Source organism: Tachypleus tridentatus, chromosome 6, assembly GCF_004210375.1.
Source record: "Tachypleus tridentatus isolate NWPU-2018 chromosome 6, ASM421037v1, whole genome shotgun sequence".
Classification (NCBI taxonomy): Eukaryota; Metazoa; Arthropoda; class Merostomata; order Xiphosura; family Limulidae; genus Tachypleus; species Tachypleus tridentatus.
The window spans coordinates 37,637,203-37,655,882 of NC_134830.1; the positions used below are offsets into that span (position 1 = coordinate 37,637,203).

At 34.0% G+C, this 18,680-nt stretch overlaps 2 protein-coding genes across 3 annotated transcripts in view; one reads left to right on the forward strand and one right to left on the reverse strand.

Moving 5' to 3' along the window:
• LOC143252272 (dehydrogenase/reductase SDR family member 7-like) overlaps positions 1–8,819 on the forward strand; it is a 52,162-nt gene extending 43,343 nt beyond the window's left edge. Inside the window, exons 5-8 of one of the 2 annotated variants that reach the window (XR_013028921.1) lie at positions 3,743–3,789; positions 4,758–4,882; positions 5,677–5,843; positions 6,330–8,819. Coding sequence is in view for 1 of the 2 variants with exons in the window: in XM_076504156.1 (XP_076360271.1) it covers positions 3,743–3,789; positions 4,758–4,877; positions 5,677–5,843; positions 6,330–6,393 (398 nt within the window). In the remaining variant the exon portion in view is untranslated. The remainder of the gene's footprint in view (positions 1–3,742; positions 3,790–4,757; positions 4,883–5,676; positions 5,844–6,329) is intronic. The other variant, XM_076504156.1, reaches the window with a different exon arrangement.
• Positions 8,820–9,531: 712 nt separating this feature from the next.
• Positions 9,532–18,079, reverse strand: LOC143252273 (dehydrogenase/reductase SDR family member 7B-like). Its single transcript, XM_076504157.1, has 4 exons — positions 17,866–18,079; positions 16,439–16,545; positions 13,856–14,048; positions 9,532–10,030 (listed from the first exon to the last, which is right to left on the reverse strand). Exons 2-4 carry the CDS (start codon positions 16,493–16,495, stop codon positions 9,858–9,860), a joined length of 423 nt encoding a protein of 140 aa, XP_076360272.1. The 5' UTR covers positions 16,496–16,545; positions 17,866–18,079; the 3' UTR covers positions 9,532–9,857.
• Between the last annotated feature and the right edge of the window lie 601 nt (positions 18,080–18,680).

An 18,680-nucleotide genomic window follows, 5' to 3' on the forward strand; every position in this document is an offset into this window, starting at 1 on the left:
GCGCAGATAGCCCTCGTGTAGCAATGCGCGAAATGCAGAACAAACAAACACTTTTTGACAATAAACGTTCTAACAAAAACAACTTATTAACACCTACGCTTGTCCGTATTTTCATTATTTACCATAATTCATGATTTCGCTTTTTTCAAATTACGATATAAGACCAAAAGTGCACGTAGTTCTCAGTGATGGAGTAATCGGTACCGTGTGCGTCTAGAAAAGTAGTTACTAAATCTTCCTGGCATAAAAAACAAACAAATAAAAATACTAAAAGAACTAAAGTCATGTAACCACTGGTTACGAGTATCAACTCATGGTTGATTATTTGTTTGCTTGCTCGTTGTTATTAAGTATAAAGCTAGGAATTGGGTTATCTGTATTATGCCTACCGCCTGTAATGAAAGTCGATTTAGCGTTACTAGACTGCGAGCTAACCACCGACATACTAATGGGGTCAATGATTAAAATAGACCATTTTAAGTAAAAAATTTGTGCAAATTAGGAAACACTCCTTCTCTTCAAATTGAGCATTTCGAACCGTATTTATTTTAAACATATTTCGTGTTTTTTATGTCCTAACTTTTTGACCAAGAAAATTTGTAAGTCACAAGAAATTGCATTTTATTTTAATTGCCGTTAAAACAGCGCGACACTTTTCTGTCGATGGACCTGGATGATGGGTTTAGTTGTGAATCAGAGTGCACGAGGTTTGAGATGGTTCCCCGTGGTAGTCATAGCACACATAGCCCAATTATTGTGTAGCTTTATGTTTAACTTCAAACGCATAGTTTAAAATTAATTACTTGTTTTTATTAGTTCACGTTTTGTTTGTCATGTTTATTGATATAGGAAGCACAAAAAGTAACTTTCTCTGTACAATATTTAATGTTGATACTATATTACTGGTAAATGTTATGATTATATTATCGTTACTTGCAGTCGTTGTTGATAGAAGTAGTAAAATAATGTTAAAACAGGCTTCTTATGTATATTTTGTGAGTGATACTTCGAAAATATCTGGAAGCCGTTGAATTTTTCAAAAAGGCCACATTTAATTTTTTTTTTTTTTGCCTGGCATGACTTCGTGACTAGGGGGCGCTTGTATCGCAATCTTGAGAATGCGACTTCAAAATTCTGTTACAACGAACATGTTGAGCCTTTCTGCCGTGGGACGATATAAAGTGACTGTTAGTCCTACTATTCGTTGCTAAAAGAATACACCAAGAGTGTGTGGTGTTGACAATTTGCCTTCCCTCTAGTCTATAACTTTTCAATTGACGACGACTGGAGCAGTTAGCCCTCGTATGGCTTCGTGCGAAATTAAAGGAAACAAACCATACAAGCCAACTTCATGCACAAATACTGAAACACGATAAATATAACAAGTAGACTCTTCTACAGTACGGTAAATTAATTGTAGAAAAACAAGACTTTTTGTGCGAACAGAACAGATACTGCATACATAATAATGATAGCCCGAGGCACCTCTCCTCCCTCTTAACGAATATATTTATATATATATACGAAGTAAAATCAGATCACCTAATTACTAAAAATTTCAAACATAACTTAATGTTAGATTATTTTGAAAACATTGTAGGATATTTATATAAATGCTTTAATCTTAAAATATGAGTTAAAACCCAAAGTACCACTATGGAACTTTATATCAACTAAACGGAGCAATAGTTTATTTCACGAATTTAACGTCACCATACTGACGTATGGGGAAGGGGGCTGTCAAGGACACATAAAACAAGAAATGTTGTTAACACTATATTCAAAGTGAAATTAAACAAAATACATACATCTTCACAGAGGGTTGAGTACTTGGATATAAAACGACTCTGAATATGTAAAGCAATATGTCTAAGCATCAAAAAATATACATATTATGATATCATTGACAGTGTTAATCATTTTTTATGTTTGATACTGTTCTATGAGTTATAACAGAAACTAAATATCTAAAAACAGATTAGGATATTTTATTTTAATTATCTGACTATCTTAACGTTGTGAAATTACTTAACCAGATACATAACATCATCACTAGTCCTGTAGTGTAATTTAGTCCAAATAGTCTACATAGTGCCATTACTTTTTCAAACACAAAGTATATAAAAATTAAAACACAGTGATTTATATGAAGACAAAAAATACACCAAACACCAATGGGATGACAGAGTAAGAATACTGGAACTTCTTTGTTACTGTTCTTTTTGTTGCTGCGTGATATCAGTAAGTTCCGTGGAGAAATATATTTTTGTAAAGTTCTGTAATAGCAAACGGTATTTTATAGGTTTATAGATTCTTATATGCAGGTTGATCCTGCAGAACAGCTCTGGATATTGTGGTTGACAAGCCAGGTTTGAATTCCTGCTACACCACAAAATATTTTTCATACTTGAACCAGTAGGTGTATTATAACAGTGATAGTCAACTCCTTAGCGTGGATAGTGTTAGTTGGTGGTTAAGGTTCTCGACTCGTAATCCGAGGGTTGCGGGTTCAAATCCTCGTCATACAAAGCATGCTCTCCCTTCTTGCCGTGGGGTTGTTATAATGTGTCAGTCATTCCTATTGTTCGTTGGTAAAAGAGTAACCCAAGAGTTGACGGTGAGTGGTGATGACTAGCTGCCTATCTTTAAATTAGAAACGGCTAGCGTAGATAGCTCTCGTGTGGCTTTGCGCAAAATTCGAACCAAACATTTTTAAAAAAGGGTGTTCGTATAAGCGACAAAAAGCCAAAGCAGGGGATTTCTTTTAGAAGATGTTTAAAACAGCCAATGAAGACCAATAAGATCACCTTCAAGCTGAAGGCTATGGTTTGTAAAAAGATCTATTTTGCTGAAAAAGATGACATAAAGTGTACAACGTTGTGATTGGTTAAAAATCAAATAAACAAGAATTTTAAGTGGATGAAGTGTGACAAGGTTCCAACACCTTTCATAATTAAGCCAAATATATCGAATGTTATCAATAACATTCGATCATGTACCTTTCAAGTCTTCCGATGCAGCTACAATGAACCTTTGTTCTGTTTATTTTCTCAAACATGGTTTTTGAATCTCAACATCCGCGTAAAGTGGAAGAATATGTTAAAAGTGTATTAAGTGTATTAAGATGTTTAGGCTAATATTTTTTTCCCCTTTTTCGCAAAAGCTAACTGGAATAGAAATTATGGTGCCAGGTAATACTGAATAAACAGATGGAATAATAGATGTGCAAAAGGCATCTCTAGACTTGTAGCATCGTTTTCATATAAACCAGACTATTCGATGAAAGAAACACGTAATGCTCAAATAGTGATGAAAGACTAATTTGTTACGTTTATTTAAGTAGAGGATGATTTTTATACAAATACATGTTTAGTGCTAAGAAAGGAGAGAAGCTATATTAAATAAATGTGTTTTTGAAGAGACTAATTTTCTTTTAAAATATTTACCTATGGTTGTAATGTGTAATTTGAAGATTTTCGAATATTAGCCTTTTGTTGAAAATGAAGAGCAAATGGCAAACTGTAAAAGTTTACGAAAATTGTTTGTGTTAACATTTTTAACGAACCCTTGGATAAGAGAAATACGTGTCATAAAAAAGTTACATATAAGATGTACAAATAATATAATTACATATTGAGTATTTTCTGTTGTAATTGGCTGTAAAAAAGCTAGCAAATCCGAAACTCAAATTAGTTAGTTTTTCGGTCGTTTTGTAACTGAACGTCTACTTGTAATCTTACAGGTGTACCGAATTTAGCATCTTACACTGGATCAAAACATGCTATTCAGGTACGGATTCCGAATACTTTGTTTATTTCTTGTTAATAATTTAATACACATTATCCATTAACTTTTAAGCACTACGGAAGAAAACAAAATTCCTCACCTTTAATTGATTGTTATCTCCATTTACTAAGAACATCATAGTAACATAATGAGTAATATCAACATATTTTGTTTGGAGAATATTACAGAAATTTTTGTTCGTCTTTTTGATTTCGCGCAAAGCTATAAGGGAACAATCTGCGCTAGCCATCCCTAATTTTGCAATGTAAGACTAGAGGGATGACAACTAGCTATCACCACAACCGCCAACTCTTGGGCTACTTTTATACCAACGAATAATGGAATTGAACGTCACTTTATAGCGTCCCCACGGCTAAAAGGGCAAGCATGTTTGGTGTAACGGGAATTCGGATCCGCGATTCTCAGATTATGAGTCGAGTGCCTTAACCACCTGGTCATACCGGAGCTTTATTACAGAAATATTGAATAATAGGCTCCTGATAGAAAGCAGCCCGACATGTGGAATTGGCTGGAAATTTGATGTAAATAGTAATTGGTAAGCATTTGAAATTCAAAGCACAAACAATGGTCAAAGAGGGTTTACAGTAATATAAGAAGTACATGCAATTAGAAATAATTATTTGTCCTGAAACTAGATTAATTGTATTTATACATATGTTTGTAAATAAAAAAGTAATCTAATTGGAGTTTACAAGCGTTACGTATAAGAAGTACATCGTTGGTACAGCGGTAAGTCTGCGAATTTACAATGTTAAAATAAGGGGTTCGATTCTGCTCGAAAGACTCAGCATATAACCCGATGTGGCTTTGCTATAAGGAAACACGCACACACACCGATAAGAATGTAAAGATTTATTAAAAAATTGCACAAGAGTATAGATGTTTTATCACATTTATATTAATTAGTACATTAACGGTTCTTCATTTCTTCGTCTTGTTATTATATTCAGGGATATTTCGAGTGTTTGAGAACAGAATTTGAAGCTAAAGGAGTGTTTGTCACAGTAGTTTGTCCTGGGCCAGTATTCTCCAAGATAAAAGAACGATCTTTCACAGGGATCCCTGGAGAGGTAAGGTGATTGAATACAGTTGTAACATTATCTGCTACAAGTGTATTACAAGAAGGAAAAATCTTAATTGTCTTAACTTTTTCACTTACTGTTACACGCACAAAAAAATGGGTTTCATAAACAGTAGCTTCCTCACCAGGCTAAATTACCTCTAGTATTTCTTAAATAATATAATAGAACTTAGTAAAATTGATACACTATGCTATTTTTGGGAGTCGGTAGAAATTTAGGTAAGAGTTTCTATTTTTTTCGTTACCGAAAAAGTTACCTTAATGATAATTTTAATTTTGAAGAATTTAAAATACCGAAATTTATTAAGTAACTTTATCAGTAAGATATAAATACACTGCTGGCCAAAATCTTAAGGCCAATGAACATAATATGCATTTTGCGTTGTTAGACTTAACCACTTATTTGAGTAGAGCTTCGAAAGATGAAAATAAGAAAATAAAAAATAAAAATAAAAAACTTCTTAGCATTTAATAGGAAATATGTAAACACTATGAAATTAGCCTAAATACTAGCTGGTAAAAAGTTTAAAAAGTTTATTTTCCATTTTCTTATTTTCATCTTTCGAAGTTCTGCTCAAATAAGTGGTTCAGTCTAAATCCGCAAAATGCATAAGTTTTCTTAATGTTCATGGGCCTCAAGATTTTGGCCAGCAATGCATAAATATTCGTTTTGTTAAATCTTATATCCACTATTTTCGTATAAAACAAGAAGCCCAAATGGACAGATTTCTTTTTACGAAGATTGCTAGATAGATTAAAACACATTATGGTCAATCAATATCTTGTAGGTGTTTAATGGAAGACAGAAGGAGACAGACAAACGAATGCGTACATCTCGCTGTGCCCAGTTGATGGCGGTTGCATTAGCTAACAACTTAGATGAAGTATGGATCTCTCTACAACCATTCCTGTTAATTTTTTACCTGTCACAGTACATGCCGACTTTCTTCAGAAGGTAAAACTGTTTTAACGTTTGATGAAATGGTATGAAATGTACTAAATTATACTGTTTTATTTAAAATATTTATGTATCATTAATTGTTATACATTTTGATCGCAGTAAGTATGTACAGGAATTTATGTCGTGACATGTTTGCATAACATATTCTGTGTTCCATTCGTTTTTCATGTTATTTTGTTACCAGTGCAATTTGGTTTCTTATCATGATGTGTGGGATTTAGTATGAACTGCACTGTAAGTGAAGTTGTGAGTTTATACGAAAGACAATGTATGTCTCCACAATAACATTTTTTTATAATTCGATTGCACTATTTTCAACTAGAGGATCTGAAATGTCATAGGTGGCGTCTTAATGCCTACAATGAAGACACAACTGCAGCCATATTATCATGATACTTATCTTGTCAACCAATTCAGTTTCTTTCTGTGATTATTATCATCTTATCATGTCACTAAAAGAGATCAATTTATATTTTGCAGGGTAATCATTCCAAGGTTCCTCACCCCTGAAAAATTTGCCACCCTGCTGGAAGGAAGAAACTAATTATCATATTTAGAACATGTATAGATACTACTGTGTGTGTTTTATTAGATCCTTATGTTTTTATATATTCTAATATAACTCATTCTACTCAAGATATTCAAATTAATGCAATGGTATTACAATATATATACATACATTTAATATGTTCATAATTACCCAATTTATCAATTAATTTTATACAATCAGTTAGTAACTCTGAATTATAAAGATACAATTAGTAAATATGTTACTTTTGTAATTTTTTATTTTGTAAGACGTCGTTTCGAACACAGATTTTATTTTCCAATACAACATTTAAAACACTCAAGTTAATTCTATAAAGTAACATTTCCACTTTGTGTTTATTTCAATCACACCACACAAATGTAGGGGAACAGCGTTTGGATCCACTCTGACTCGGCAACACCACAGTTTCTTAACCTCGTTTATTTATGTTATTTCAACAATTATGGGTTGTTATTGATTTCATTATTTATGTTTGATGGCCCATAAAGGAATTTGAAAATTTCCTGTTAAATCTGCTTCATTAAAAATAATTAATTTCTCTTTCCAAATGTTGATTTTGCCCACAAGATTTCCCTTCCGTCTTTATACTTCCAGAATTTACACTTGAAGTCAATAACAGTTTATTTTAGCTATATGATAAAACCCATTAATAGGAGGAACAATCCTTCATTTCATATGAAAATAACGATTTTATGTCTTAATATTTCAATTGTTATAAATAACCAGAATTTTATTCCAGGTTTAATATATGCAAAATAATTTGTAATGGGAAAAGTAACAATTATTACATCCATGGTAATTGTCTAGATTTGGGTATTAACTTTGTAAATGGTAAAGCACAATTGTTCATTTTTTATAAGAGAAAGACATTTAATTTTCCCATTTTTGGGGCCTATTGTGGCCAGGTGGTTAAGACACTCGACTCGTAATCCGAGGGTCACGGGCTAGAATCAAAACAGCAAACTGAACTGCAGATATGAGTTTGCGTTTCTCTGACCCCCCATCTGGGTTGTCAACAACAAAAAGTCTGCATACAAAATACATCAACAAACAATTAAAAAATAAATGTCATTAAGACAAACAGAATACAACAAAACAAAGGCATGTTGGGTATGCAGAACTGGTAAGAGATAAAAAATGTGAAAAGACATTTTTGTTGGTTTTCTCTCTCATCAGGTCAGTTTGAAATACTCTTGTAAGCCTAACGAAAAAAAATCTAAAGCAAATAAACAAAACCTACTAGTGAGAAGTTAAAATAACACAAACTATTTATAAGTTTTATAAACAACCTTACAGAAACTTGAAAATGATCTAATAAGTTTGAAAAACTTAATCTAAATTGGAAAAGCTATACACAACCTGCAGTATGGATAGTTCTTTTATATTTTAATAACAACTAGTAATTTTTCCAATAGGCTTGACTCTACCAATTTACATACATATAAATTGTTGTTTTGTTATGCAAAGTTATTCAAGGAATATCATGTTTTAATTTACAACTATTTTGACGCATACAATGTTGAACTGTTTTGTTTTATAATTTTATTAACATGTTACTGAACAACAAGAAGTCAACATTCATTTCAATACAACTCAGTTAAAATGCTAAAAGTTTTTTATTTTTTTCAATTCGTACTTTGAGTGGTATTTATGAATTGATAACTGTTAGGTTGTTGTGAATTTCGCGCAAAGCTACACCACGACTATCTTCGTTAGCCGTCCCTTGTTTAGCAGTATAAAACTAGAATAAAGACAGCTAGTCATCATCACCCATCGCTAACCCTTGGGCTACTCTTTTACCAACGAATAGTTGGATTGACTGTCACATTATAACGCCCCAACGGCTTTAAGCTATAGCATGTTTGATGTGACGAGGAATTGAACCCGCGAGTTTCGGATTAAAAGTCGAGTTCCTTAACGATATGGCCATGGCGGGCCTCTTGCAGCTAAAGGTAACTTTTATTAAACTGTCATTTGAAATTATTATTAGATATATGCTGGTCTAAACTAAACTACACACTAAGTTCCTTGATGGTCCTCTTGACCTAAATTCTCTTGTTTGGCGAAGTTACTTCTCAGATCTGTATCACTCATGCGTGTACGGTTAACATTTTCAGAAATTCAGACAACCATTCACGTGTTAACTGTGTATGAGAACTGTTCAAGAATTGAATTCCCATAGATCGGAAGTCCTAGGGTCACTTTAGATCAGTGTTATCCAAATGTCAGTATTGAATATATTTAATGTGATAGACGTTATGTTAGGTGCTGGTGTTTGTGTTGTACCTTACAAAAAAAACAGTGACATTGCTAAGCTGTCCACAACATGTTGAACTTTCAACAATATAACATGTTGCTCCATAGAAATCCGTTGTAGGTGAGGTTAGTGAGAAATAAAAGTTTCGATTTTAAACAAACAATTCATTTAAAAATGAATCTGCCATTTGCTCTTCATTTTCAACAATGGCTAAAATTCGAAAACATACAAATTACACATTACAACTACATGTAAGATATTTTAAAAGAAAATTAGTCTCTTCAAAAACACATTTATTTAAAATTCCTCCTCTCCTTTCTCAGAACTAAACATGTATTTTTATAAATAAAATCATCCTCTGTATAAATAAACGTAACAAATTAGTCTTTTATCACTGTTTGAGCACTACGTGTTTCTTTCATCGAATAGACGGGTTGATATGAAAACGATGCTACAAGTCTAGAGATGCCTTTTGCACATCTATTATTCCATCTGTTTATTCAGTATTACCTGGCACCATAATTTCTATTCCAGTTAGCTTTTGTGAAAACGGCAAAAAAATATTAGCCTTAACATCTTAATACACTTTCCACATATTCATCCACTTTACGCGGATGTTGAGATTCAAAAACCACGTTTGAGAAAATACACAGAACAAAAGTCCGTTGTAGTTGAGTGGGAAGACTTGAAAGGTACATGATCGAATGGAATTGATAAAATTCGATATATTTGGCTAAATTCTGAGGTGTGGCTGGAAGCTTGTCACACTTGTTCGACTTAAAATTCTTGTTTATTGGATTTTTAACCAATCACAACGTGGGACACTTCATGTCATCTTTTCAGCAAGAGAGATCTTTTTCCAAACCATAGCCCTCAGCTTAAAGATGATTTCATTGGTCTTCATTGGCTGTTCTAAACATCTTATAAAAGAAATTCCCTGCTTTTTCTTTTTGTCACTTATACGAAAACCCTTGTTTGAAAAGGTTGGGTTTGAATTGTGCGCAAAGCTTCACGAGTGCTATCTACGCTAGCCGTTTCTAATTTAGAGGTAGGCAGCTTGTCATCACCACTCACCGTCAACTCTTTGGTTACTCTTTTACCAACGAACAATGGGATTGACTGACATATTATAACAATCCCACGGCGGGAAGGGACAGCATATTTCGTATAACGAGGATTCGAACGCGCAACCCTCGGATTACTAGTCGAGAACCTTAACCACTTGACACCAACTAACCCTATCCACACTTAGGAGCTCACTATCACTGTTGTAATAAACCCACTGGTTCAAGTATGAAAAATATTTTGTGATGTAGCAAAAATTCAAACCTGGCTTGTAAACCACAACATCCAGAGCTGTTCTGCAAGACCAACCTGCATATAAGAATCTATAAACCTATGAAACAGCGTTTGCTATTACAGAATTTTACACAAATATATTTCTCCACGGAACTTACTGATATCACTGTAATTTTTGTCTTCATATAAATCACTGTGTTTTAATTTCTATATACTTTGTGTTTGAAAAGTAATGGCACTATGTAGACTATTTGGACTAAATTACAGGACTAGTGATGATGTCATGTATCTGTTTAAGTAATTTCACGACGTTAAGATAGTCAGGTAATTAAAATAAAATATCGTAATCTGTTTTTAGATATTTAGTTTCTGTTATAACTCATAGAACAGTATCAAACATAAAAAATGATAAACACTGTCAGTGATATCATAATATGTATATTTATTGATGCTTAGAAATATTGATTTACATATTCAGAGTCGTTTTATATCTAAGTACTCAACCCTCTGTACATTTGTATGTATTTTGTTTAATTTCACTTTGAATATAGTGTTAACAACATTTCTTGTTTTATGTCTCCTTGACAGCCCCGTCTCCATCTCTATCTGCGTCGGGATTTTGTTCTAGAAAGAGTCTGGGAGGGTAAGGGTTCATTTGACCTCTATCATCCTGGAGCATGTTGTTGATTTCTGAGTAACTTCATTTTATTTACTACGTGAGATTCAGAACTAATAACAAGCACTTTTTCTGATCGTTTTTCAAGGTTATGTCCACAAGGTCAGTATGGTAACTTTAGATACGTGAAAAAACTATTGCTCCGTTTAGTTGACATAAAGTTCTATAATTCACAAGCAGTTCTAGTAGTCCTTTGGCTTTTAACTCATATTTTAATATTGGATCATTTATATAAATATCCTAAACATTAAGTTACGTTTGAAATGTTTAGTAATTCGGTAATCTGCTTTTTACTTCATATATACATATATAAATATATGCGTTAAGAAGGGAGGAGAGGTGCCTCGGGCTATTATTATTATGTATGCAGTATCTAACAAATACTGTTCCCACAATAAGTCTTGTTTTTCTACCATTATAATACCGTACTGTGCAAGAGTCTATATATTATATTTATGGTGTTTCAGTATTTGTGCATGAAGTTGGCTTGTATGTTTTGTTTTCTTTAATTTCGCACAAAGCCACACGAGGGCTAACTGCTCCAGTCGTCGTTAATTGAAAAGTGATAGACTAGAGGGAAGGCAGATTGTCAACACCACACACTCTTGGGGTATTCTTTTAGCAACGAATAGTAGGACTGACAGTAACTTTATAACGTCCCACAATAGAGAAGTCCGACATGTTCGTTGTAACAGAATTTTGAAGTCGCATTCTTCAGATAGCGAGACAAGCGCCCCCTAGTCACGAAGACATGCCAGGCAAAAATAAATTTAAATTAAATTTTGTCCGTTTCAAAAATTGATGTGTGTGTGTGTTTTCTTATAGCAAAGCCACATCGGGCTATCTGCTGAGCCCACCGAGGGGAATCGAACCCCTTATTTTAGCGTTGTAAATCAGGAGACATTGAAAAATTCAAAGGCTTCCAGATATTTTCGAAGGATCACTCACAAAATACACATAAGAAGCCTGCGTTGACATTATTTTACTACTTCTATCAACAAAGACTCCAAGTAACGATAATATAATCATAACATTTGCCAGTAATATGGTATCAACATTAAATATTGTACAAAGAAAGTTACTTTTTTGCTTTCTATATCAACAAACATGATAAACAAAACGTGAACGAATAGAAACAAGTAATTAATTTTTTAAACTATGCGTTTGAAGTTAAACATAAAGCTACACAATAATTGGGCTATGTGTGCTATGACTACCACGGGGAACCATCTCAAACCTCGTGCACTCTGATTCACAACTAAACCCATCATCCAGGTCCATCGACAGAAAAGTGTCGCGCTATTGCAACGAGAATTAAAATAAAAAGCTATTTCTTGTGACTTACAAATTATCTCGATCAAAAAGTTAGGACATAAAAAACACGAAATATGTTTAAAATAAATACGATTCGAAATGTTCAATTTGAAGAGATGTAGTGTTTCCTAATCTGCACAAATTTTTACTCAAGATGTTATATTTTAATAACTGACCCCATTAGTGTGTCGGTTGTTAGCTCGCAGGCTAGTAACGCCAACTCGGCTTTCATTACAGGCAATATGCACAACACAGATAACCCATTTTCAAGCTTTATACTTAATAACAACGAGCAAGCAAACAAATAATCAACCATGAGTTAATACTCGCAACCAGTGGTAACATGACTTTTAATTCTTTTTAGTATTTTTGTTTTTTTTATGCCAGGAAGATTTAGTAACTTCTTTTCTAGACGCACACGGTACCGATTACTCCATCACTGAGAACTTCGTGCACTTTTGGTCTTATGTCATAATTTGAAAAAAGCGAAATCATGGATCACAATAAATAATAGAAATATGAACAAAAGTAGCTGATAATTAGTTGTTTTTGTTGGAACGTTAATTGTCATGAAGTGTTTGTTTGTTCTGCATTTCGCGCATAGCTACATCAGGGCTATCTGGGCTAGTCGTTCCCAATTTAGAAGTGTAAGACGAGAGGAAAGGCACCTAGGCATGACCAACGAACAGTGGGATTGACCGTGACATTATAATACACCCACGGCTGAAAGGACGAACATGTTTGTTTGGATGGTGATTCGAACCCGCGACCATCAGATAACGAGTTGAACACCTCAACCACTTGGCTATACAGGTCCGACCACGAAGTGTACTTGTTTGTTCGAATTTAAGCACAAGCTAGCTACACAATGGATTATCTGTCCTCGGCTCATTACGGTTATCGAAACCTGGTTTTTAGCGTTGTAAGTCAAGAGACTCCGTCGGGCCACTGAGCGGGGATCTCATAAGGTATAATAGAAGATAAAATACGGGTGTGGAGCAGAAATGAACAGAAAGAACAAGATATAAACTATACTAATTTTTAAAAATAACATGGTGAAGGTTGTGGTTCAAAACCCCGTCACACCAAAAATGTTCGTCCTTTCAACCGTGGGGGCATTGTTATGTGCTGGTCAATCCCACTATTCTCTGGTAAAAGCGTAGTCCAAGAGTTGACGATGGGAGGTGATTTGCTGCCTTCCCTCTAATCTTACACTGCTAAATTAGGGACGGCTAGGGCAGATTGTCCTTGTGTGTCTTTGCGCGAAATTCAAAAACAAACGTAACTAAGCCTGAGACTAGTGGGTTTGTAGACTTTGGTGTCGTCGATCAGAATTCTCTTGTATTATTCTAAAAATTCCGTTGCAATAAAGACGCTAATTTGACTGCCAATTGTTTTCAGATTTCTGCTGATCGCGAATTATTATCAACAGAATGGATTTATTTGATCTGAAGGTTAGCTGCTATTGATTGTGAAGATTAATGCCAGAATTGAACCTAAAATATGGAGGGTTATGGGTTCGAATCCTCTGCATATCAAACAACCATGGGACTTTATAATATTACGGTCAATCACACTATTCGTTGGTAACATAGTTGGCGGTGGGTAGTGATGACTATCTGCCTCTCCTCAAGTCTTACTCTGCAAAATTAGGGACAGCTAGCGCAGATAGCCCTCGTGTAGCTTTGCTCGAAATTCGGAACAAACCAAACCAAACTACGTTTAATACCACGATAAATGCACAAGGGTTGTTTATCTGAAATACGTCTGTGACGTTATACAAAACTGTCCACATCTCATGCAAAAAAAAACTTTCGTTCACTTATAGATTTCGATGGACGTAACATTTCTAAAATTTTATTTTACGTTTTTCAAAATGTCTCGAAAGAAAACGTACATGAGTCACTCACCACATTTACCAGCGACACTGCTGTTCACCATAACATGGCCGCCTCCGTTTGACAGGAAATGAGGTAGGACAACCCTTGTTAAAGATACATGAGAGAAGACATTCGTGCCAAAGATCTGATAGTCTACTTCTGTGAAGATTCCATCAAATGTAGCCCTTTGAGAACGTCCTGCATTGTTCACCAAAATGTCTAGCTACAACTTAGAAGAACGAAAACCATTGTAAAGATTTGTTGTTTACATGTGAATACACTTTACAATATCAACTTGTTTGCTTTCATGTCCGATACACCTATCCCAGTGTACTAAAGATCGGAAGTCGCACATAGATTTTCCCAGAAAGTTAATATTTTAGTGTGTTACATTCACGTATAACGACAGATCAGTGTAATAAACGGAAAAAAAAACACACAAAAACAGAAAGGCTAAGTTTACTTCTGTAAAAAATAAAAAGTAACATCTGAATTTCCTGCATTTCGGGATAGTTCTTGAACTTATAATCTTCTAAACAGTGACGACAAGAACCGTTTTTTACAAGAAAAAACAACAACGCGAAATTTAATATTACTTTGGAACTTCGCCACTTACTAGTTATTAAATTTCAAAGATAGTTGCATCAGAAGACAGTTCAAAGTTCAGATTTTTTTCATTTTTTTCCCGGGGAAGGGGTAGGTTTCAACTTGAGTTCACTTTATCGAATTGTGTATATGTAAACTGTAAGCAGAAAAAGTGAAATTTACCGGACTACTTTAACTTATTTAAGAGCATACGTTTTCTTTGTTGTTGAAGTGGTTACCTTCACAAGATATTATGTGGCGGAAATTTGAATATTAAAAAAGAAATATTGGGTGCCTACAGTTAATGGTACATCATTCAGATGAACAAAAACGGAAATATTAACTAATTTAGGCTTCTTCAATACATTTGTGAATGTAGGAGGAATGTGATTCTTCTGTCTTACTTTGTTGTACAGGATGTTTTATTGTTTGATTCAAACAAAATTTAAAGTGTTATTTCTCAAAATCTAGTTTCAAATGTAGATAGAAAACAGAGTGAGTGAAACAGTAACAATTGCTGTAAAGAATTTATTTGGAGACGGTACTCACAGTTTTGTCAGTTTTAAATAAATATATACACTTGTTAATTGTTTTAAAACTTCGTTATTTTACACAAAAAAAGAAAACCACGAGTTGTTTTTCTTCTTATTACTTTAATCATCTCCAACTGCTCCTTGTTTCTGAAAGAGTTATAAGAAAAATATATGATGAATATATATCTTAAGTCCAGTTTCTTACTTACACTTTACAGGACAGAATGTTGATACTTCACACTAATGATTTAGCTTACGGCATGACCAGGCGTTCGACTAGTACTCTGAAAGTCGCGGGTTCGAATCCCAGTCACCTTAAGCATGCTCGCTCTTACAGTCGTGGGCAAGTTATAATGTGACGGTAAATCCCCTTATTCGTTTGTAAGAGAGTAACCCAAAAGTTGAGGGTTGGTGGTGATGACTACATGTTTTCCCTCTAGTCTTACACTGCTAAATTAGGAATGGCTAGCGCAAAACAAACAAACAAATTATTATTAACTGTATACATCAATTGTGAGGCCTCGTTTATACTACTGTGTACTGTTTGGGCTTCCTTCCTCAAGAAGAACATTGAATTGTTGGAGAAAGGTTCACAGAAGCGTCACTAGGATGGTAGGATTGTCCTATGAAGGGAGACTGAAATATCTAACCTTTTTTTTACTCTGGAGAAAGGAAGTATTTGACCGAAGTGTTTAAAATTATTAAGGGTACTGATGATATAAATAAATCAACTTTTTGTGTTTCGCGGTGGAAACAACAAGACAAGGGGTCATAAGTAAATGTTTAGGCAGCGTGTGTATCGTTTGCACTTTAAACAGTGTTACCTTTTACACAAAGTGGATTACTTTCGGAAAGAACTATCTTCAAGTGTGGTTGAGGCAGAAATGGTTGGATGAACATATTGATAATAAGAGGTAGATGTAGTTGGGAACTACAATGTCAATATGCTCATTTATGTCGTTATAGGCCCGGCATGGCCTAGCGCGTAAGGCGTACGACTCGTAATCCGAGGGTCGCGGGTCCGCGCCCACGTCGCGCTAAACATGCTCGCCCTCCCAGCCGTGGGGGGTGTATAATTTTACGGTCAATCCCACTATTCGTTGGTAAAGAGTAGCCCAAGATTTGGCGGTGGGTGGTGATGACTAGCTGCCCTCCCTCTAGTCTTACACTGCTAAATTAGGGACGGCTAGCACAGATAGCCATCGAGTAGCTTTGTGCGAAATTCCCAAACAAACAAAAAATGTCTCTATAAAAATTTTATGAATTTGTGAATACCACAAGTTTACGATTTTGAAAATGTAAAATTATGTCAAACGCTATTAAGCCTTAGCCAGTTTTAGTTTATATATACAAAGATAAACTACTTTGTAGTTTAAAATTGAAAAATTATTTACTACAATGCTTAAAGACAAATTGCTCGAAAATGTAAAACACAAAACCGCCTTACATAAATCTCAGTCTTTGAAAATTTAATGTATGTATTGCACTTACATACCTTTTTGAAGTGTCCAATAACTTTCTGAAAGCATTCCGAGTGTACTGAAAAGTGCATAATGTCAAAGGACACTAGAAGAACGCCATCATCTTTTAACGAACCTCGGACTTAAAATGGAAAAATTAATTTAGGTGCATGAAAACCTGGGCTTATCAATTATCTACGACTTTGTTTTAAAAGTACTTATTTCATAGGGCTAGATCGTCGTGTCAACTAGTTCTCCGAAGCTGTTCTATCTTTGGAAGCAAAATTCTATAATTTAACTTTTTTCACTGTGCAATTACAGATTAAAAACAAAATATAAGGTAGTGAGTGGTCAACCACAAACTATTAACCCCTCTCCACAAAAACAAACAATCCATTAACTTTTAAGAAAGGCAGTCAGACAGCTTTAAAACAAAATATTCAATAATACCTCATCGGAAACAAATTGAATGTGCATAAATAAGTGCTAGACATTTTGCAATTTTCTGAGTTATAGAAACGTAACAATTTGCCATTTCATTTGAATACTTATATCAATACTTACAAAATATTCTAGTCTTAATATCAAAGTTTATTAGTCGAAAATAAGCAATCATATCAGAAACAAAACAATTTTAAAATAAGAAAATATAATACATAAGACTATCCAGACCCTCCGCTATATTAATTGATAAATAGTGTAATAACCGTCAACAACTAAAAGTGCTTGTTCTGGTTCTATAATTGTTAGTTACTAAAAATGTTGGTTCTGGTGCTACAACTGTCAATAACTAAAAGTGTTGGTTCTGATACTATAACTGTTAATAACTAAAAGTTTTGATTATGGTACTATAACCGTCACTAATTAGTGATGCTGTTTCTTTCGCTACAACCATCAGTAACTCAAAATGATGGTTTTAGTACCAGACCTTTCAGTGACTAACAATGTTGGTTCTCTTCTCTAACTGTCAGAAAGGGAAATTCTGTTTCTGGCGTTAAATATAAAACAATTCGAAATGCAGTTTATGGTATTTTAACCTTTTTAAAATGACACTCTTGTTTCCATGAATTATTTATTAAACAGTATTTTACTGTTTTACTATTTTACTATTTGTTTCTCTCTCTTTTAAGTAAAAGGAAGCGATTACTTTCCATCGCTATGCCACATATTCTTTTAAAGTTACACATACTTAACTTTTTCATCACAAATAATAATCCATAGTATTTGCAGTAAATTTTACATTAATGCATCACTATAGTTATATTCTAGGCTTTTAGTTTATTAGAATGTATATGTAAAGACAGTATGTTTTCACGTGACAAGAAATTTCACAACTGTCAATTTCTTTAATATCTGATGGACAAGAGATTGCTATAGATAAACAAAGATGTTATTTACGTCTTTTTAACACCAGTCTCTGTTTTAAGAATGTAATTGTTGTTTTTATTTTGATAATACTAACCTATACACTCTATCTTCACGGCCTCCAACTTGTCTACATTTCTTCCAGACAAAGCTAGTCTGACTCCATATTTGGCCAGCTCGTAAGCTAATGCTTCTCCAATTCCACTAGAAGCCCCTGTGATCCATGCAACTTTACCACGTAACTCAGCGAATAAAAAGTCATATATATCAATATATCTTCACTTCAGCATTTACTAACATTAACTTTGAAGTTTACCTTTAGGAATAATCAGCTGGCGTGGATGACAAAAGCACTTTGACAAAACTGACCATATTAAAACATATATATATAGTGGGTTTGTGTCTCTCTGTCTCGTTCAGAAACTGTTTGCACAATTCATTAACGCAATTTTCTAAATTTATTTTGAAATTTTTTTCAGTGTATCTCACATTTCTGAGTGGACAGAAACTGTGAAAGTTATTGATATCAAGTCTGTTTTCAATTGTTGAAAAACATTGGTCAGCGATAGTATTGAACTTAGTGGTAAAAATTGGGACACTCAAGACAGATAACACTGAAGTACTTTGAACTTCTATCTGAACGAATAGGATAACGATGATCTCACAAACAGGTGGAATGACCTATCTGCTGAAATCTTAGAGGTAGACAAAAAACTTCCAATTAACTACAAAAACTGATGTCTGGTAATGTATCCAATATCATGGTGGCATTATACGTGTTCTCACAATAAGATGAAAACACATACATGATGATCGTTGTTGAGATAGGATTTCCCGATTTACCTTTTCATAAGGTTAGAGTGAAGATGTCGGCATTTATATGATAGGAAAAGCTCTTTCTTAGAATATTAG